Source organism: Fukomys damarensis, unplaced genomic scaffold, assembly GCF_012274545.1.
Source record: "Fukomys damarensis isolate Sample0158 unplaced genomic scaffold, DMR_v1.0_HiC HiC_scaffold_16, whole genome shotgun sequence".
Taxonomy (NCBI): Eukaryota; Metazoa; Chordata; class Mammalia; order Rodentia; family Bathyergidae; genus Fukomys; species Fukomys damarensis.
Genome location: NW_022900928.1, coordinates 39,330,340 through 39,353,563, shown reverse-complemented (window position 1 = coordinate 39,353,563; position 23,224 = coordinate 39,330,340). Strand labels below are relative to the sequence as shown.

Sequence of the window (23,224 nt, the reverse complement as noted above, 5' to 3'; positions counted from 1 at the left end):
TATTGGGTAATAGACACTTGGCAATATCTTGCAAGACATCTTGAGAGACTGAGATGGGTTCTCCCAAAATTTGCCAGTCATATTAGAGAAAGTCTATTGAGAAACTGGAAATGTTTATAATAAAGATTTATTATGTAAGTGTTTACTTTCCTTCATCCACCTGAAAATGGAAGTGATGTGCTTTCTCTCATCTTTAAGATATAATTCACACACCATAAAATTATAAAAATTTTTAAATTATAAAATTTGTGGTCCTTAGTATATTCAAAAGTGTGCATTCATCTTCATTATAAAATTCCAGAGTATTTTCATCATTATAAAAAGAAATTCTGCGTCTATTAGGAGTGCACTGCCTGTTCGTAACTCCTAGCCTCTGGTAATCACTACCTACTTTCTGCCTATGGATTTGCCCCTTTGGGATATTTTATTTCAATGGAATCATACACTATGTGACCTTTTGTGTTCTCCCCTTGCCCCTTTAGAGTAATGATTTCAAAGTGCATTCACTTTGCAGCAATGTTGGAACTTGGATTCTTTTTGTGGCTGAATAATGACATTGTAATAATGTGCTATAATTTTTATTTATCCATAGTTGATGGAAACTTATGTTGATAACAACATATGTTGATGGATACTTATGTATGAATATTTGCCTATTAATAAGTGCTATAACTAAGAATGTTTGTGTACAAGTTTTATGTGGGCCTAAGTTTTCATTTGTCTGTTGTGTCTTCTAAGCATCTACCTTATCTTTTTGGTTCTTACATATAGGTCTTTGATCCATTTTTGTATGTGACACAGTTTAGGGTCTGGTTTCATTCTTCAGTATATGGATATCCAATTGCACATACATACACCAGTTAGTGGAAAGAATTTTATTTCCTCATGAATGGTCCTGACTCCCCTGTCAAAACAACTGATCACAAACACAAGACTTTATTTTTGAACTCTAAATTTTATCACCTTGTTTTATATGCCTATCCTATGCCAATACTAAACTGTCTTGACTACTGTAGCTTTGTAGTAAGTTTTGAATTTAGCATGTGTGAGTCCTCTCACTTTGTTCTCTTTCCAGATCATTTTGTCTATTCTGGATCCCATGCATCCCACATAAATTTTAGAATCAACATTAATTCCCATAAATAAACAACTGGGATTTTGAAAGTGATTGGGTTGAATCTATAGATTAGTTTGAGGAATGCTGCCATTTTAACAGTATTAAATTTTTCCAATCCATGACCATGGAATGTCTGTCCATTTGTTTAGGCCTTTAGTTGCTTTCAGTGATATTTTATAGATTTCAGTGTATGACTTGACCTCTTTGGTTCATTTTTTCCCAGGTATTTTATTCTTTGTTGATGCTACTAATTTTCATTTTTGGATTATTGTTAGTGTCTAGAAATACAACTGATTTTTGTGTAATGACTTTGTATACTGCTGCTATTCTGAACTCATGTATTATATCTATTTTTCTTCATTCCTTAGTATTTTCTATTTACAAGTCTTGCATCTATGAATGAGATATTTTCGATTTTTTTACAATCTAGGTTTTTTTTAATTTCATCTTCATCCCGAAGTGCCCTGGCTAGCCCCTCCAGTACAATATTGAATATAAGTGGCAAGAATGAACATCTTTTCCTTGTTCCTGATTTTAGGGGGAAGCATTCCATCTTTCACCAGTAACTATGAGTTAGTTGTGGGTTCTTCACAGATGCTTCAAGTCGAGGAAATTCCCATCTATTTTCTGGTTTGTTGAGTGTTTTTATCAAAAAGGGTATTGGAATTTGTCAAATCCTTCTTCTGGATCTATTAAGGCTGCCATGTAGTTTTTGTCCTTTATTCTCTTGATATACTGTATTATATTGATGCATTTTTTTTCTTTGTTTTGTTTTGTATATTGAATCAACCTTGCATGCCTGGAATAATCCCAGTTGTTTATACTATACAAATCAGTTTCTATGCTTCTGGATTTGGTTAGCTAGTATTCATTAGAATATATGCAACTATATTGATAAAGAACATTGGTCTATAAGAAAACAAAAACAAAAAAATAAAGGTGTCTTACACATACATAGTATGAAATCTAATTCTTATATGGTAATAAATTCATTAATATATTATGATTATTTGAACACAAAGCAAGGCTATTTATAAGACTAAACTAAAATTCATTTTTAAAGCTTTTATGTTGACATTTCTCACCACAGATGTTTTAATCATGTATTTACTAAATCTGTAAATTTGATCATTACTATAGAATTAAAAATCTATACAGAGATTAGATAAATCTGTAATTGCGGGTTTTTCTTTTTTTATCCTCTGCTGCAATTCAGGTAAATACTTCCTCCTACCTAAGTAGCAACAACAGTCAGAGAACCATTAACAAGTAAGACTTTCAAATATAAGACAATGGGGAAAATATCATTTGATATATAGAGAGTATGCTTCATCAACAGTTTTGATTATTAGATGATTATGAGGCAAACAGCATTTTGGGTACAGGCTTTCTAGTTAAATACTTATATAGGTAAGTCATTATATGTAAGAAACAGAATCTCTATGACATTATATGTTTAGACTTAATAAGCAGAAACACAAATATTATCATTATACTGCTGAATAATTAAAGAAGAAAATTCAACCTAATCTTTTACTTATTGAAAGCTTGTATTATTGAAGGGAAATGAGGACCAGTTTAGACAGCATACTTCAGCAAGTCTTTATAACAAAAAAGAGTCTATACCCTTCAATAAATCCATGATCTAGTGAATGCAATATTGAGGACAATAAAGGAACTTCATAAAGGATACTCATCATAAAAAAGAAAGTGTACTATTTCTCTAAAAGCCAAGAGTAAAAAGCAACTTGATAATACATCAGCAGTTATCTCAAAAAATGATCGTTAACAAGAGTGACAATAATTTTAACATCTTCTAATCTGTATTTAATATGTTATTCCATACATATTAATCTGACATGTTTACCTTATCGATAGGCATTATAACAGTGAACACACATGTACATTTTCACAAGTATATGCAAACTGTTCAAATCTACTGAACTACTTTTCCTCCTACTCTCTAAAACATGCCAAGCAGAAGTCCAGATAATCATAGGAGCAACACAAGAGGCAACAACTGGCCACTTAATATGAAAGATTAAGATTAATCTTGATGTATAAAAATTAATCCTCTTTGCTCTTTTTCTCAAAACTTGTTTGTTCAGTAGTGTTAAACAGCCATTCTTGCTCTCAGGGAGCCTGGAGAATTCTACATTACATGAAACACAAAGGTTCTTTCCCTACTCACTCCACTCTAAGCACTCTCATCAAGAATTTACCTTTCAAATTCCAACATGCCTCTTCACTACCACATTCTCATAAAAATGTATGATGTTTTCTACCCAGAAGGTTCAAGATGAATTTGGAGCACTAGAACTGTCATTAGTAATTTTTATATTTTTCCTCAATCAGCAAGACAGTAATACGGAATAAGGCAACTGAAACACAAACTCTTAAAGCTTCCAGCAGAAAGCGATATACATAACATTTGCGTGCATTCCTATAGTCATAATGAAAATGGAATCTGAATCCAAATTAATCTGGTTCTGAGCCTGGACTCAGCTCACTATAAAAATATCAAGAGTAGCTGAGAGACGTTGTGAAAGAGAGATATAAAACTACCCATTAGATTTAGATAGAATATTTTTGATGACCACAATTTCATAGACCTCACAGAATGAAAATTAGATTACAGTGGCTCACAAAAAAGCCAAACAGCAAAAAGAAAAAAGGATAATGACCAATACAATAATGGGGCAAGAAAGGAATTTCTTTCTCTTTTCTTCCCTCTATTCCTTTATTTTTTAAATTTTTATTTTATTAGTACGTTTGCAATAATTAAGCTTCCATTTATCTTAGAAAGGAGTACAGGTATAAGCACAACTTGATACTTTGTTAATCCCCTCCCCCATCTACCTCCCTCCATTTCTAAGTCTCCTTTCCCCATTTGCATTCTTACTGTGATTTTTATTTTTAGTTCATGTTGGTTACGTATAACAATTTACATTCATCGTGGGTATTTGATACATGTACATGACACACCTTAAATCTTTATACTTCCCCTTTCCCTCCCAACCTCTCCCTTCACCTTTGGTATCCTGGACCCCTTCCCATGTGCAAAAGAACTATCTCCCTTCTTCCTTCTACCAACCCTTATTTTGCTCTTTATTTGTACTTTGCCTTCAAATGAGAAATACCACATGGTTATTCTTTCCTGATGCTCTTCTACATTATTGTCTTTATTATCAACCTCTTACCTTCTTGTGTTTAAATTCAATTATCTTGAAGATCTCATATACAATGCTACTTATTAGTGAAACATATGCTACACTCTCTAAATTATCACAATGTCCTCCCTACTGACTGTTTTTATATATATGAGTCCCTCTAAGCTGGTAACTTTTAGGTAAGTATTTGTTCCTCAGATTTACTGTATCCATTATATCACTGGTATATCCTTACTTATTGGCATAAGAATTAAAAACTTCTTCCAACTGAGTTGCACATCCAGAAATCTAACTTTTTGCAATATTTTCTGTAGAAAAATGTAGCAAATACACTAAGAATATAGACAGGTTCTAATTATGTTAGATTAGCATTTTTTAAAAATAATATATACTCCAAATAAAATTGTGCAGTGAAAGAAAGCATGCTGGAACAAAAAATGTGGTCTATATAATTAGTCCACTCTACAGATGAGGGCAAATGTGACCTGCCCATTCTCAGAGAAGACATAACTACAAGGTGAAAAACAAAGTAGAAAAGAGGGTGCTGAAGATATATGCCAAATTAAAACAAAAAGTTCGACAATCAAGACTAGGGAACAGATTTCAATTACAGGATTACAAAAAGTGCGAGAGGTCAGTATCACAGCAGCCCTGGACATTACTACCCAGAGACACAAACAGTTAAAACAAAACAAACAAATAAACAAACAAACAAAAAGTATAGTTTGAAAAGAAAATCTTAGAAGAAAATTGTACACAGTGTAGATGTGATCAAACTAATAATAGCTATTTAGTTCATGAATTGAACAAGAAGAAACTGAAGAGAGATTATTAAGTAACTAGAACTTAAAATTTGTAAACTAAGAGATGGGACACATAGGAAGATAATGCTTTAGACATAATTTCAAGTCAACCTCTTTTATAAAAACAGTTGTAGTAACATTTTGATTTTTTTATTATGTCAAAGTTTCGTATTTCAATTGTAGCTTATATTATTACTGTGTCCAATTTGATGTAGAAAATAAGAATGTAAAGCCAATATTATGCAACATAACTCCAGATCCATCTTATGAAATTACTAAAAAGTACAATCTTTTTTATAAAACTGTTTGCAAATCTAGCCAACTATTTTTCAATAAAATAAACTATAATATAAAAAGAAATGTCTTCAGAACTAATAAGCAGAAAAAAATTTCAGATGTTTTAACCTATCATAAATTTGAAAGACTGAATTTGAATGACAAGTAACCTTATTAGTGTGTTTAACTCTACATTAAAATTTATACATCAAAGAGCTAAAATCCTTAAAATGTACATATTGCTATTCATATAAACCTTCAATATATCTGTATATGTTTCATAAAAACATTGTGATAATGCCAGGGATTTGGCTCAGTGGTTCTGCCACCTGCCTTGCAAGCACAAGGGCCCAAGTTTGACCCCCAGGGCCAAAATAAATAAATAAATAAATACAAACAAACACATAGTGATAAATTCATTTTAAAGATCGGAAATAATTATAAATGTATGCTAATATATAGTTCTTTCTCTTAGAAACAAATTATGAATTCATTAGGGAACAATAATAAAAGGTTAATCCAATTCTAAAATGCCAGTCATATTTGTCATACTTTAAATGACATGACATGTTTACACTTTTAATTTTCACAAATGGTATAACTGACAATGTGAAATAAGAAGGAAAGGGCTAAAGGTGTAGGGGAACTGGCAAGGGTAGGGGAAAGGAAATAAGGGAAAAGAAAAAATATGAGAAAATGAAAAAATGGAAATAAAGTCTTTGTAAATAGGGAAGGGAGGAGGGGGTGAAGGGAGGGCAGGGGTATGGGGAAAAAATGAGAACCAAGATCTGTCATGTAAAGGTACAAATCCCCATGATGAATGTAACTTTACTGTATACCTAAAAAGTACCAATAAACTCAATGAGAAAAAAGATAAAAATAAAAAAATAAATAAATGATATGTTAGGTGCAATAATTCATTAGTTGTTTTTCCCCTGACATTATAAATTAAAAGCAAAACGGTGATATAGGGGAGAGAGAAGGGAAATACTGAAATACAGACAGACCATAGCCATCTGACTACAAAGTAGCATTATCTTCACTCTGGTCTAAAACTTAGTCAGAAGAAAGGAATTTCAAAGATTCCTTTGAATGGCAATAATCAAAAATGTCTACCATTTGAAATAGAAACAAGTCCTATAAGATGGTATGTCTGATACAGCCTAAATTATATGTTATACAAAATCCAACATGTGCTTTAAGAAAATTTTAAACTAAGTTCTTTCTTCCTCAATTTCTAGGTCATTCTGTTTAATGTCATCTTTCTTTTTTTTTTTTTTTCAGCTTTAATTGGGTTTATTGGTACGTTTTAGGGATACAGTACAGTTACATTCATTGTTGGGATCTTGTCATCTTTCTTCTATGGCAGGCTTCATATCACATAATATTTAAGAGTACAAAAATAATTCCTGGTCTTTTGCCATGCCCCTCATACAAATTTCTAATATTCAGTTGTTATGAAATAATTCATGGTATTCTAAAGTAAATTATTCACAACTCTACTTCAATTTCTAGCACTAATTATTGTAATGATCTAGAAAAAGCTACAAAAATTCTTCAAGATTCAGCTTCTTAAAAAAAAAAGTACTATGTTACAGAATCTCTTTCCTGTTCTATAAATCTATGTTCCTCTGAAAACATAAAATACTGGCCTTATTCATGTTAAACATTAATATTTTTGTTTACAAAATTTTGCAATATATAAAAGGAACTATGAACACTAAATCAACATCCAGTCTATAAATTTTTGAAATACAGTTATATTTTGACTGGGATATATAAGCATCAAGATATTTGTGAAAAGCTGGGCATATGCATATAATCCTAGCACTCTGTGAGAATGAGGTAGGGGGTTTGCAAGTTTAAACCTACCTTGGAAACTTAGAAACTTAGCAAAACCCTGTTTCAAAAGAAAAGAAACAGAGCTGGGGCCATTGCTCAGTGCAAAAGCTCTAGGTTCAACCCCCAGTTCCATTAAAAAGAAAAGACATGAGACAAATATACCAAGTGGTTCCTATAGTAAGAGTATGAATGTGGTTTGGTTTTATTAGGATAAATAATAAACCAAAGAGAAAAAAAAAGTAGAAACCAAATATTGAGATCTTTAAGGTATGCAAAAAAATCTGAAAGATTAGAGATACCGGTGATGATACTATAGTGACAAAAGGTTAGGATGTGCTATGGTTTGGGTCTAGATGTCCCCTCAAAGCCTCATGTGGTCACAGGCTTGATCTAGAGTATATGGAGCTGGAATTGATTCATGATGCAATGCTAGGCTCAGGGGCACAAGGATTAAGGGTGTGAGTGCTACGCGACCTAAGTAATCTAAATAAGATAAAAAGGGCAGAAAGATGCTGTTAAACTCCCTTCTTACCTTTGCTGCCTCATGTGTGCAAGCTCATGTTTCAGCTCTGCCATGTTTATCATCCCTGCCTTGGAATCAACTGATTATGAACTGTAAGCCAAATAAACCCCTTCCCTTTTAACTTTGGGTGTTGGGTAACTAACCAGGATGCAATATTAATGTGCTCTTTAAATAGAAGTACTCTTCTTATCCATTCTCAAAGAAAAATTTATCTCACCTTTCCTATTTTTCTGTTAAATATGTTAACATTTACACTGATGCTCAAAGATAAAACACCATTCACAAACATAACCACATACATTTCTTTTCATATTCATAGAGTACACCTGCCTAGTCAGCTGTGTTTGCCCCTGGATGCATTTATGTCAGTTGTTAGCAAAATTATATAACTGACTTACATATTACATAAGCCAAAAATGAAGAAAGATTTTTTACTATGGAAACTGAGCTGGATATTTTGGAAAAACATAAGAATAGTTATGCAACTAAAACAAGTTAGAACCCCAGGGAAGGAACTCATTCTCACAGAAAATAAATGTCTTAGCAAGTAAGCAGATACCTACATGCTAGGCTCAAATAAAGCACAGCAGGCACACATGTTATCTATATTTTGTACATAATGGTACTGAATACAAATTTTGAGTGTCACAAGGACAGCTTTCCTTGCACAGCTTTTGTCTCAGTATCTTGCAGCTCAAAATGAACACATAGGAAACAGAGCTTCCTCAACAGCCCTACCAACCTGCAGTGTGACACACAGTTGGCCTAAGCAAAAGTTGAAATATGGGTTGTATGATCATTTACAACAGCTGATTAATACAATACAACAGGAAAGACTATATATTAATAACATAAAACTGCTCCTACAAATCAGCACAATAAATTAAAAAGGTTATTTATTTATTTATTTGGGGATGGTTTGAGACAGGGTCTCACTATGTAGTTGAGACTGACCTGGAACTCACTATGTAGCCCAGCCTGGTCTCGAACTCACAGTGATCCTCCTGCCTCAGCCTCCCAAGTGCTGGGATTACAGGTGTGCACCACCACGCCCAAATAAATTGGTATTGTGTGTTTTGGAGAATATGTATTAAATATTATTAAATGTATTATGTATTAAAAGCCATCAAGGACACTGGTCCTACAGAATCTCTTTTTTAGGTAACAAAATAGATTGCAAAATACTGGAACAGAGGCATAAAGATTTTTTGGGGTGGTACTAGGGATTGAACTCAGGACCTTGTGCTTAAGGCATGCAGCGGAACCACTAAGCTAAATCCCTGGCCAGACATAAAGAGATTTTTAAAAAAATGTTCATAGTTGTACAGTTTATAATGGGGAAAAAGCACCAAAAGAAGTCTCCTGAAAGAGTTTAAAATATTATTTATATATTTTTTATAACACTAAAAAGCAATGCAATAGATCTACATGTAGTGGGTCATGGACAGAATTCTACCAGATGTTATTAAATAGAGAAGTACAATAGAATATATATTATATGATCCACACAAACTAGGTACATAGGAATGTATAGAAAGAATGTGCATGCAGACTTGGAAGAATATATGCAAACTGTAAGGATAGTTTTAACTGAAAAAAGAATACACAAAATGTTAAGATGATTTCAAATAAAAAGAAGTAGAAAGTAAATAAAAAGGTGAGAATTTTCAATTTTGACTCTATAAACACCTACATTATGTGAATTTTTAAGACAACTTAGTAATATATCACTTATGCAATTAACAAGTTTCTTAAAAAGACAAAGTTGAGGCTCGCTTCCACTAGTCTTTTGGTTTCACAGATTGATTAATGATAAATGTTGGATTGGAAAAGCCTCTATTTCATCAATTTACCGACAAAATAAATACATATTCATGATTTTGACCTTATACAAATGATTCTCAATTAAAACTGGGGAAATATATCAAGGCCATGCATATGTATGAGATAAAGAAAGTATATTAATAAGTAGGCACTTAGGAATTAAAAATGTCATTTGATAACAAAACCTTTCTTTTACATTCTTATTAGTACTGTTTTATTTCTACTTTTCCAAAGAGCAATAAAAAAGTAATACTCTACTTTATTATGCCTATATTCTTTTTTCTTTTTTAACCTATATTCTTTTAAAAAAATAAAAAGTCTCACTTTTATTCACAGATATTCCTAATCATTAAATACAATAAAATTATGAGATGAACAATAAAATGAAGAAACAAACAATAAATTCAGCATAGTGATAAAAAAATTCAAGACCACAAAATTCTTAGGACTCTAATAATATCACAGAATAACCTTGCTATAATAAATCTCCCTATATGTTTCCTAGCAGTAGAAATTGGCAGGCAGTTTGAAAAGGAAAGAGGCAGAGAGCACTGACTCTCATAAATATCTCTGAAAAATGTCTTAAAGTGAAACCCTGCAAGGAAGTTTACCAACAATATTAAAATTCAAAATTTTCCAATTCAAAAAATATTTTTTGACATTCAAAGAAGTAAATTTTGAGAGCAATCATGCTTTCAATATTAGGCCTTGAGGCTTTTGCTATACATTATAAAGTAATCAAACCTGATAAGCTCAACTGCTTTCTGTCATCTGATTTTTAACATCATTCTTTTTCTGAACATGCCTAAAGAGCTCAAAACCATTAAAAATTATATACTGCAGTTGAGTAATCAAATTACTTCGGGAAGCATTCCACGGAATTAAGATTCAGGAGTCCTGAGCTGTCACAAGGCATGAGAATCCACAGCTGTATTCTCTTCCTCCTTTTATTTTGCATTTTAGAATGACAGCAACATGATAAACAGCCAGCATTCAATCACCATCAAGGCTTGACCAGTACACAAAGGGGCTTTGTGATTGACAATGGAATATAAAACAAGCAAAGAGACTCTTTTTTTTCTTTTTCTTTTTCCGGGAAGGATACTATACAGGGACAGCTGAAATTTTAGTACTTAAAAGCTTCTTCCTTTTCTACTAGTTCATCTTGCTGGTAAACTCCCTCCTAGTTAAGTGACTCAGTCACACACTGCAAACAAAAACTGTTCTAAGTATTGGTGGAAAAAAAACTCTTTTACCATAAATTTCAGCTGAGCTTGGATGTACACATTGTAAGCCCAACCAGTGAATTTATACAGGATGAAAAATAAGCTTCCAAAAGTGGATACTTCATTTACAGTTTTAAAGATATTCACTGGCATAGATCCACATCTCAAGTTTTTGCTCGATATTACTGAAAAATGCCTAACTTAGTTTATGAAAAACAAAAAATATAATCCTATATCTTTATATTCATTTCAAAAAGTATCCATGGCCAAGTAGATGAAGACTGATTTCACAATATTCTTTTCTCAAAAAAAAAAAAATTAAAATTGCCATTCTTCAAAATATAATCAATATCAAAACATAATAAAATATAACCTATGAAACATATGATAGGGCCGGGGATTTAGCTTAGTGGTTCCACTGCCTGCCTCACAAGAGCAAGGTCCCAAATTCAATCCCTGGTACAAAAAAAGAAAGAAAGAAAAGAAATGAAATATATGATACACATATAAAAATTATGAAGTGATAATTTATATTACCAAAGACTATAAGTTTAAATTCTATTCAAACTAAGTTGGATTGCATTATAAGTAAGAGACTTCATGGACTTCATGATACCTGAAGTCTGTTCTCATATTTACAATCTGTAGCTGGAAATCTGTAACTTTTAAGTTTGATCAAGAATACACTAGATTTATATTTGAGACTACATTCACACATTTACTGAGATATAAATCACATAAGGTCCACTATCTAAAGGGCATCAGTCAATGGTTTTTAGTATAATCACAGAATACAATTGGTGAATACAATCACCCCAATTATTTTTAAACATTTTCATCAGCCCTCAAACAACCCACATACCCAGTGGTAATTATTCCTTATTCCAATGACCCTAGCCCTCAGTAACCAGCAATATTATACACATATGTGTAATATATATAAATATTATATATATATATGTATATATATATATATGTATATATGAGTTGACCTATTTAGAACATGATATATACCTGGAATCATATAATATGTGATCTTTATGATCAGAATTAAATAATAATGGCACACTTTTGAGTACTAGTCAATACTTACAAGTAATGCAGTAGACATTTAATACAAGAAGTACTACTATTAAACTCATTAAGATGAGAAATCTGAAGCACAGGGAAACTAATTTACCCAAGTTCAAAAAACACATAGTTCAACTCAAGAGCTTACACTCTTAACCCACTCTGTTATGCTATAACTTCCCTTGACTATCTCTAAGAAAAACTAAAATAGTCGAAAAAGACTTAGTGGATCATAGCATTCCTCGGGAACTATAAAGCAAGCAGTTAAATTTAACTGCTACAAGCTTGAGCATCTGTATCAGCAAAGTCTAGTCAGTAACTTTCCATGATTAGTAATGGTGCAGAAGTGCTGCATTAAGGAAGCAGACACCTTTACGTGCAGAATTTAAAAGTCTATAATATTTGAAGTCATACTTAATTGTATTCAGATTATTAAGAGTTATCCAGAGTATCTTAGTGAAGAACTGAAGATTGATACAGAAATCTAAAGCCATGGCTTATATGAAAATAAAAAGGAATATCATCATATAGTCCACATGGTATGATGTACGACACTGATGAGAAACAATGTAAATACTTATGTGGAAGGAGAGACAAAAGAAGTGAAGGGAGAAGGGCAGAGAGAACTAAGGAAAGAAGAGGAAAAGGAAGAGGGGAGACAGACAAGAGAGAGAGAGACATAAAGGTGACCTGTAAGGATATTTTTCTACAATGAACAAAAGATTTTTTATTACCCCCCCAAAAATCACTTCTTATAACTTAAATCCATTTGTCCGCCAAAATATTCTACCAAACTACAGCTATCTACTTCATTAATTCACAAGGTAACATGTCTCTTTATATGGTAAATTCAATAATTCTCAATGAATCTTTTCATATTCATCATAAATTCCCAAATTTAAAATCTCTCTAGGCATCATATTACATTTTGAAATTCAAGTAAGCAAAGCCAAAAAGCGATACTTAAAAATATCTGCAAGTGTATCATCTTTTCATAGCCACCTTCTAACTTCAAGAACCATAATTTGCAAATTATACTCCAAATAATTTTAATCTCATATTTTGACAAACAGATTTTATTTAGATCTTAAGGGTAAATGATATGGAATAAGTTGTAACTGTCACTAAGGTGCACAGGTATGTAAGTTTGTATACTTGGAATCCTGATTTTTGGCTAACTAAATGGATCACTTAACAGTATCTATTCAAAGTAGAATTTGGATTAAGAGTAAATATTAAATTAATTCAAATAAGTTTATAATTTAACTTCATTTTAAAAGATCTCCATTAAATGACTTCCTTTGGAACAAAAGAAGCTTACATGGAGACAGAAAATAGCCTATACAGTGGGATAACAAGTGCTCAGGTTAATTTTTGCAATAGACACCTGGAACACTAATGTATTTCATTAGAAAGCTGGAAAGTCCTTTCCATCTTAATAATTTAACAAGCAGACGATAACTAGCAAATTCTAGGAAAATAGTATCTTATAACTACACTGACAACATACACAAAATTAATGTGTATCTTTTAAATCCAAAGGCTATTCAAGCAAAACAGCAAAGGCCTCCTCTTACCCTATTGGTTCAAGAAATTGTTTCCTCTCTTACCTTTGCTGTCATCCCTAGAGGAGGAAATGAGATAGCTGCACACAAAGAGGATCAAATGGATGCCAGCTCTTTGGCTAGGAAAAAAATGATGGAAAAGTACTTGCATGTATTTTTAACAGTTACCTATGGCTTTCTTTAGTTGTATTAAGATATCTGAAATAACGCCTAGAGAAATTTGGACCATAGAGGGAAAATGATATCCTGTTTGACCGCATGCATTACCTATCTTAATTTTTCTAGATTTTTCAATCCAGTTTTCAATGGGTAGACTAACAGCTAGTTGAGAGTAAGCCTGGCAATAGAGAGGAGGGTAAAATCCTGCTGCTGTGCAGTTAAGGGCCAACACCTTTCTCTCTGGCCTATCCTCCTCTCACCTATGCAGCCGCATGGTGCTCATGCACCCTATACCAATAACATCCCTTTTCCAGTTCTGCTTTACTTTTTTTTTTTTTAAACACAAATTTATTTGGCTCATGATTCTGGAAGCTGGAAAATCTAAGACATTTGCTTAGCATATCTTCAGATTCTGCTGAGGACCTTCTTTCTGTACCATGATATGTCAGACAGCATCACAGGCTACAGGAGCAACCTTGCTAGCTTTGGTCTGCCTTCCTCATACAGCCACTAATGCCAACACAGGGGCTAATCCCCAAGGCCACATCTCATCTTAATTACTTCTCAAATTCCACATCTCCAAATTCCATTAGCATATGAATTTAGGGAATGTTTCCAATATATAAATTTTTATTTTTTAATTAATTTTATTTGTAAACTTAAGGTATACAATATAATGACAATCATCATTTGAAATTTGCATCTTTACATAATCCATTTTGGTTTTTATTTTCTCCCCATTCCCCTGTCCTCCCTTCAACTACACCCTCCCTATCTACCAAGATTTTGTTTCCATTTTTTCATTTTCTCATATTACTCCCATTCCCTTCTTTCCTTTCCCCTACCCCTATCCCTTCCATTAAGAAAAGGGGGAAAGGGGAAGTCCTGCTTTACTTCTGCTGCCCTAATATGTCTCTAATCAGAATGGCCTCAGGGAAAGGAAAAGATGAAGAAGGAAAACCCCCCCCAAAAACAAACAGAAGCATGAAAGGGAACGTGGCACTTAAAAACATAGTCCCAAGCCCTTGACTCTCCAATTGCAAGGTTAGCCTATTTTGTTCTATACCTTTCCTTCCCCCTAAGAATTCCAATTCTGCTCTTATTTCCTCTCACCTTCCATTCTCCATGATTTGCCCTCTTCCTCCAAACACTAGTCTTGGTAAAGTAGCTCAGAAAAGGGTAATTCCCATACTGTATGCTTAAACTCTAGCATACTGAACACACACCAATACATTTTTCTCAAATAATATTACCATAAATATCATGTTTCTATAGTACTATTGGCACCATACTCCAATTACAATTTATAGATTCACTGAGAGGTTAAGTAACTTTTAAAGACAGGCTTAAAAACAAGAATACTATTAAAAACCATTATTTTCTTGTGGGATTATTTGTTCTAAGTTCTCATAACCACAGGGATCATTTTATAGAAAAAAAATAAGATGAAGAAGGATTTTACATTAGGGAAAATTTTTAAAATTCATGTTCAAAAACCACCTAAAAAATGTTATTGTTAGTGTCATAAAAACAATTCAGCAGCAAGTTTTTGCAAAGCAATTCATCACATTTGACAGGACTGTGTACAGTTAAGTCCTGATAATTCAGTCATTACATTTTGAGTATATACTACTTATCCACACAATATTTCTCTTTGTATCCTACTGAAAACGAAAAATTTATATTCATTATAAAATGTTTGAGTAATTTTTTATCTGGGTACAATTAACTCAAAACCTGGCAGGCAAAAAACGAAAACAGATTTGCCATATGTTTATTATCCTTAGATGGAATACACTTACCATATAAGCACACTAGTTTTCTCCAACAAAACAGTCATATGACTTAGCAATACACTTTGCCAATCACAGAATTAAAACATTTATGAATGCATGATTTCTCCCTTCCATTTGTTTTGAGTAAAGCAATAGTTCTAAGAATCTTTATATTTTCATAGTACAAATTTTATAGCTTTTGTAAACTCCTAAGTGTGGTGTCAATAATAAAAGTGTATCATTTCACCTACTTATAACTTTTGAGGAACACTGATTTCACATGTCCATTTTTACTTTTACAAGAAGTTAATTACCATTTAAGAATGGCCATGTCTTTAAGAAATCAAACATACTAGATTTTCTATGTCCTACCTCTTCTATCCATCAGGGACCTTTCCCTTCAGCCATATCCCTAAGGCCTCCAGAGTTTTCAACTTCGCCTTAATCATTTATCATGATCTCTCCCAGACAAGTCTAACAATCTCCCTACATATTTGGACATCTAGAATCACGTTTTAGATCTTTTTGTTCTTTTTTCCACTCCACAACCTTTTCTTACCTGCTCAAACTTCCCCACAATCTAGTCTCTACTGGGCAAAATAGAGGGGAAAGGACAAAAGAGAGAGGAGAGGGAAAGAGCAGACAGAGAGAGACCATTTAAAAAAAAATGTCTGTGCTATGGTTCTGTCTTGCAAGTTCCATCAGTTTACTAAACTCAGTCTCCTTATACATTTTGCATTTATATTTTTAATCTACTACCCCAATCGAACTACAAAAATTTCTCTAGCAGGTTATTATTGGCCAGTAGGTTGCTAAAGCAAATAAAGAGGTTTTTAGCCTTACTTTACCAGACATATCTATAGCACAAAGAGACAATACTTCATTCCTGAAATTCTCTATTTTAATTAACTTTTCTCCTAACTTAATGACAACAATTAGTACTCTTAACTCTCACTTTGTAAGAGTACAAATCCATTGCTACATCTGCTAGGTGTTCAACTGTATTAGCTTAGTTTTTTGGGGGGGGTTTGTTTTGTTTTTTTGCTTTTGGTTATTACCCATTAGTAAGTATCTGAGTCAAAGCAGATTTGTAAATAAATTAGAATGGAAAATAACTAAACATATCCAAGCAGTAAAGTTATTATTCTTAGAAATATATATTCACATAATATATATTTTTGGGTTATGTCTGAAAACATTTGAAAAACATAGTTTCTTATTTATTCCTCATGGCTTTACCTATGAAGTTCATATATTAATTGATACATTTTCACAAAGAAGAAACTGAGGTGCAGAGATGTCATTTAATTTATCCAAAATTAAATAGTATAACAGCCAAGAACAATCTTTTACCCTTAAATAAGGTATTTATATTGCCCTTGCTACTACTCTGCCTTCACTACCTCCTTTCCCAATACCTAAGCTTTAAAGAAAGCATTCTCCAGTTTCTTTTCCTCCATATTCTTATCAAAGAATACCACCTACCTGGATGGTTTAAACATTGTTTATATGCTGATAGTTCCTAATTTTTATCCCTGGGCCAAATTTATTTCCTTAGCTTCAAAATATCCATTAATTAATAGCCATATTTCTCTCCATCTGAATGCCCTAAAAGTCTATCCACCTCACTATGCAAAACACAGTCAATTTCTACACATTTTCTTTCCTTCCTCATGGCTCATATTCTAGCAGTTTTTCCAGGTTAGCATCTATGTAGCAATTCTCAAATCTTACATAAATTCACATCATCCCCAATGTAACTTTTAGTCAGATTACTGCAGTTTGGATGTGATTTGTCCTCCAGGGGTTCATGGGTTAGAAGCTCATTCCCAGCGTATCAATGTGAAAGGTAGTAAAATCTAAATGTAACTTTTGTGAGACCCTGGTTAGTATCCATGAGAAGGTTATTATAAAAGAACAAGATTATTATTGCTTCTTGACATTGTGGCTAAGAAAACATGTGAAAGTACAAGACTGGTCCCTTGTTCTGTATCTTTTTGTTTGACCTGCAATCTCTCCCTTTTGCTTATGGCCTCACATGATACCATTTGCTACGTGGTGATCCAGCCAAAAGGGATTTAAAAGAGGCCAAATTGATAGGACTGCCCAGTCTCAGACGTTCAGTTTCTAAAACGGTGTGCTAAATAAACCACTTTTTCTGTAGACATTACCCAAGCTTCAAATATTTTGTCATGTTAGATGAAATCTGACTAATTCACAAGCTCTCACTATTTCTCTTCTGGATAAGTGCAACATTACTGCCCCATTACCTGACATGCCTGCTTCCAAACCCCCAATTCATTTTCTGTATAAAGTCTAATTCTTGAGAAAAATTCTCCTAAGCCACAGGTAAAACTTTTAACCTCCAAATGCCATATATAATCTAGGTATTTTAGAGAGGGATTTGGTATATTTTTAAGCAATGCTTTAAAAAAAACTAACTGATATTTTAATGAATTTCACATAAATTTAGTAAATGTGTAAAACACCAACATCACAAATTCTTTACTTGTTATTGTTTCAAATATACTAAGTTAAGCTTAGGAAAGATATTCAAAAACAATCACAAATGTCTTTCACTTAAGAATTGCAGATTGTCCAGCAATAGCTTGGTTTTCCTACACTCAAAAGTTAATCTATATGAGACTGATGAAATAATTTATTATTTGTGCCTTTACAGAGAGTTTATTAAATTTCATCAGTGGCAGAAATATATATTCTAAATATGTTCAAAACATAAGAAACTTTCATCTGCACTGGTTTCTAACAAAAAAATACAATACTTTTCCATCTTGGCATCGGATTATTTAAGACACATCTATTATGAATCAATCCTACATGGCAGATTATTTGTTATGACAAGTCTGAGCCTTTCAGTCTACATGTTTAAACAAACTGCTGAATTTGTCGCTGACTCTGCAAAAGCATGTGAGAAGAATTTCTAGCTAGTACTCACCAGGTTGGGATCAAATTTGTTATATGCACCAGGATCCTGTCTTTTTAAAGCTAATTTAAAGAAATGATGCTGAATTACTTCCTTTCTCTAAAACGTTAGTAATAATTCATAGATACCTAATGCTGAAAATAAAATAATTCATGCTTAAAAGTACTTCACTTTTTTGTCTTTTTTTTTTCTATAATCAGAATTAAATTATATTAAATTCTACTTAGTGTTGGTATTGCTGATTCTTTCTTTTGATTCTCTATAAACAGAAGAGAGCTAGTGTCCAAAAGCAAACAAACAAAGCAAATAAACAAGAAAAACCTCATGACTATGGAGAAGATCCTAAAGGAGTCTGAACAAAGAAGTATGATGAAAAAAACTCAGGCTGCTGAATCTGTTAAATACATATGTAAACATAAAGAAATGTTTTAAAGGGGTACTCAAGGCAAATTTTTCTATCAAAATTTTAACCATAATTTCTGCTTGGCCTGCACTGATATTGCTACACAATGCCCTAATACAGAGCTAGGACAGAAGCAAATACAATTAATTATACAGTAATTGAATAAAGGCAGAGGCAGAATCATCAAGTATGAACCCCAATGGGAGTATGCAAAAGGCTTTTTCACAACATTTTCAAAATATGTTCCATCCTCCTTGTGTCCCAATTCCTAACAGAATTCATAGCAAGTGTAGGTATCAAAAGACACCTTGATGGCATGGTGGCAGGGCAGCTGGCTACGAAGTAGAACAACACTACAGCGCTCTTTACACATATTATCTTTCCCCACCCAAACCTCCAAAGTACTCCACAAAAATTCCATTTGAAAGATAAGTTTCTTTTGTTTTTTATGGTGTGTGGCTTTAAAATCAGTCACCATGTATGACATAATATATGTGAACAAACTATAAAAAGCTATTCAGAGCTATGCAAAAATAAAATATTTCATCACACATTTAGTTAAACATAGTTTTCAATATCAAAAACATTGTATTGCTTTTTAAATAAACTCACACTTAACTATTACAGCCAGTAACTCTTTTAGAAAATACTTATGCACTCTTCAAGTTCTTTCATTAAGAAAAACAAAAAAATAAAACATAATACATTTTTCTCCACAAAAAGAGGTCTTATTTCCCTTTTTATCATTTACAGATTAGAAGAAAAACATAAGTTGAAGCATTTAAGCATACTATTTTTCATTTAGCCTCTTGTCGAAAGAACCTAACATAAAAGGAGTCCTAAGGACAATATTTGATAATTATCCAATCTTATACAATTAAGTTAAAATAATTAACAAATTGAATAAATACCTAAAATGTCTATACTGAAAATAAAAATTAATTTCAAAAATATTCAAATGCAATGGAGTTTGTCGAATGCTATGTACAATATTGCTTGGTTTTTCTAAATACAAAACAGAGATGAGAAAAACGTAACATTGTTCTGTTTTGTTGTGGTATTACATAAATTGTTTTATTTTATCATTCACCAAATCTCTTTTGTTGAGTTACTCAAACTAACTTCTGCCAAGAACACTAAGAATTTGGTGATAGTGCTTTTTTTTGTGAGAAAAACAACTCCTTTTCCTCAGAAAATTGAAAGTGCTTATCTTGGCACTTAAACCTTGTATTGAGCCTTCTGGAAAGTATTTTAAACTGTTGTTTTTAACCCAGACTTTGTGACTGAAACAGGAAAAGGTTCCATAGCTCTGTACCAAAACACATATTTATAGGGCTGATTTTCTTTCTACACCAAAAATAATAGGTTGACGGCAGCAGTTTTCAAAATATAATTTCCTAGAACCATTTTATAAATTTGGTATTTATTAATGTATTCAACACAAAATTTGTCTGTAAATCTCAAAAGCTTCTTATGACTAAGAAATGCTAAACATTAAGCATATATTTGCTGTCTTTAAGTGCCACACTGGGTAGGACTGTTTCACTAAATTATGTGTTCTTCTAAGAATTTTCAAAGAAAATTCTTTGATGTTATATTTTACTCCTATACATGTCAACAAAAGTGGTGCTTCTAACATTATAATTTCTATGATTGTATTTTCTTTAGTAAGAATGCTATATCTCCAGAATGAAGAGTACATAAAAATCAACCATGTGAACTGTTTGCAATACTGTCCTAATGATATGTATGAAAATAGTTTTTGGATGAAATGCTGAAATTGATGAAATGAAACCTACTCCTAAAATATTTTTAAAAAAAAAGCAGAGACTATAGTCCAGTGCATGGTATACTAGCCTAACTCACAGTGTAATACTAGAGTGTGCATGAAGATACAGTAAAAATAATATATCATAAAATTGGGCCTAGAGCTAAGAATTAGTGGTAGAGCAGCTGCTTTGCGTTTATCCCCAAGGCCCTAGATTTGATCCTGAGAATGCCAATAAAAAAATTATCAAGACTAACGCAGCTCCAATAATTTTTTAGTCACTAATGACTAATATAAAATTTGTGGAGGGGCTGGGGATTTAGCTCAGTGGTTCCACCGCCTGCCTCACAAATCCAAAGACCTGAGTTCAATTCCTGGTACCAAAAACAAACAAACAAACAAACAAACAAAAACTTGTGGACCCTGCTATCAATGCTTTGCAGATCAAGTTCTACCTACTTTGTATCTTTATATATTTTTCTATAACATCCTCACTGTCTCTTTATAGGAAAACAGCATTTCAACACTTTGTATTTGCATATAACATTTTTGAAAAAGTAAAAATAATTTTAAATCATATCACTGCACTATGCCAAATATTTATTAGGATATTATGACCTGGAATCAATGGCTTTAAAATACAGCTATAGTAAAATTATCTTTTTTAAAAAAAACAGAAATTTATTTTATTAAAAAATCCATGATTATCTTTGCAAATTAAGTATGAAGATTAAAAGTCGGATCATTCTTGCTGTGACTGACAGGTCCAGAAAAATCAAGAAATACTTATTTAAATAACTTTAATAAAAAGATATAAATGGGAATTAATTGGTAGCCCTAAAAATAAAAATTATGGAGTGGTAGACTCTTCCTGATCAAAAATCCTATTTCCCTACTGTTATATTTATATGAAGATGACATACATTGTCTTATTGGCATTTCAAATCATGAGAAATCCTAACATGCTTCTAGGTTCCGCAGAGAGGAATCATGTCAAGGAAAGGTACACCTTTGACATTACAGATAAACTTAACATTTACAAAGTTTGATTAGTATGCTGGGTTACCATCACAGAAGGCTGAAATAGAACCCTACAAGCCTTTTTTTCTTATTTTAATTTAAAAGGTTGATTGTTTCATAAACAAAGAATAAGCAGAATCATGTCAATAAAAAAAATCAAAAAATTCATTTACCAGGGTCTAAGTACTATTAAATGACTATTAATGGCCATAAAGAGAATATGAGGAAGAAAAGTAAATCCTCCCTCCACCTCTTTATCCTATTCACAAAGGAGTAGAAATTCTTCTGCAACCACTGGGGGTGGGGAGACATGCCTTTTGTGGGACACAATTATTTGGGAAATACTTTAGTTTCATGGTTAAAAATTTACAAAAGATGCATTTTGGGTATTAAAATAAGTAAGGACAACAAAACATACCTGAAAAAGAACATATACATGGCCGCTGTGATGCAGAACAAAAGGACCTATAACAAGGAGAAAACACATTACTTGCAAAGGAACATTAATTGTGTGACTTATTCATATAGAAGGCAAATATCCCTGTTAAATTTTGTATTGGAAACAATAAGAAGATATCCAAAATTAATCATATACATATCATATTTTCACCTTTCGAATAGACTATATAATGCTATAATAAACTATAATAATTATGTAGAAAGAATTATATATATGAATAATTGCCTCTCAGTATCTATGAAGAATTGGTTCCAAGAACACCACGACCTAATCCATGGACATCAAATTCCATGGATGTTCAAGTCCCTTATACAAAAAGGTATATAATATAACCAAACACATCTTCCAGGACATTTCAAATCATTTGTAGATTACTTATAATACCTAATACAATGTAAACACCATGTAAACAGTTGTTACACTGTATTGCTTAGGGAATAATAACAAGAAGAAAGACCATATATGTTCTGTACAGATGCAATTTTTCTTCTGAATATTTTCAATCAGTAGTGTGTTGAATCTATGGATACAGATAGATGGATAGACAGACAGACAGACAGATAGATAGACAGACATAGATAGATAGACAGACAGATCACACACATACATACACACATGCATACATGCTCACACACAAAAAAAAAATTATGTCGATTGAATAGAACAGTAAAAAGGTTCAAAAATAGGAACAGGTGATTTTTCAACTTGCCAATGAGAATACCCAACCAGGCAGGATATCAGACATCAGAACAAGGATAAAAGGTTTTATATATGCAAGTCAATGAATTAATCTGAAAACTTATTAACCATTATATGAAAACAAGCAGGACTTCTAACTTGTAAAATACAGTCCAACTGGCAGCCAATTATAATTAATAAGAAAAGATCATCATAATGACATAATCATTATTGCAGACTACCTATTTAAAAATTCCACTAAAAGCAGGCTTGAGAATACACACTTCACTGCATTCTTCTAAAGGGTCCCTCAAAAGTGTCATAAACATATTAGAATGGTACATGGAAGGATTCCAGAACACTAGACCTAAAAAAGGCTCAGTTAGTTATGCCAACAAAGTGGATTTCTATAAAGTTGTTTTTAACATATGAAAAAGAAAGTTGTAAAACACATTCTTATGTTAACACGTGCAAACTAAGCATGAGGATTGTCAATGGCTTCACATCTCTAGACAATGAACAATCTTTCAGCTGCAAAAGGCTAACCACAAGCACAAGAAAAATTAAAACAGCAAAAAAAAAAAAAAAAAAAAAATTTTT

General features: G+C 32.3%; 1 protein-coding gene across 3 annotated transcripts in view; it reads right to left on the bottom strand.

The window, feature by feature from the left end:
• The window catches only part of Tmem135 (transmembrane protein 135), a 223,182-nt gene that overhangs the window by 50,005 nt on the left and 149,953 nt on the right, over positions 1-23,224 (bottom strand). For all 3 annotated transcript variants that reach the window (XM_010633724.2, XM_033764268.1, XM_033764267.1), the window contains one exon: positions 21,905-21,951. In XM_010633724.2, coding sequence (XP_010632026.1) covers positions 21,905-21,951 — 47 coding nt within the window. The remainder of the gene's footprint in view (positions 1-21,904; positions 21,952-23,224) is intronic.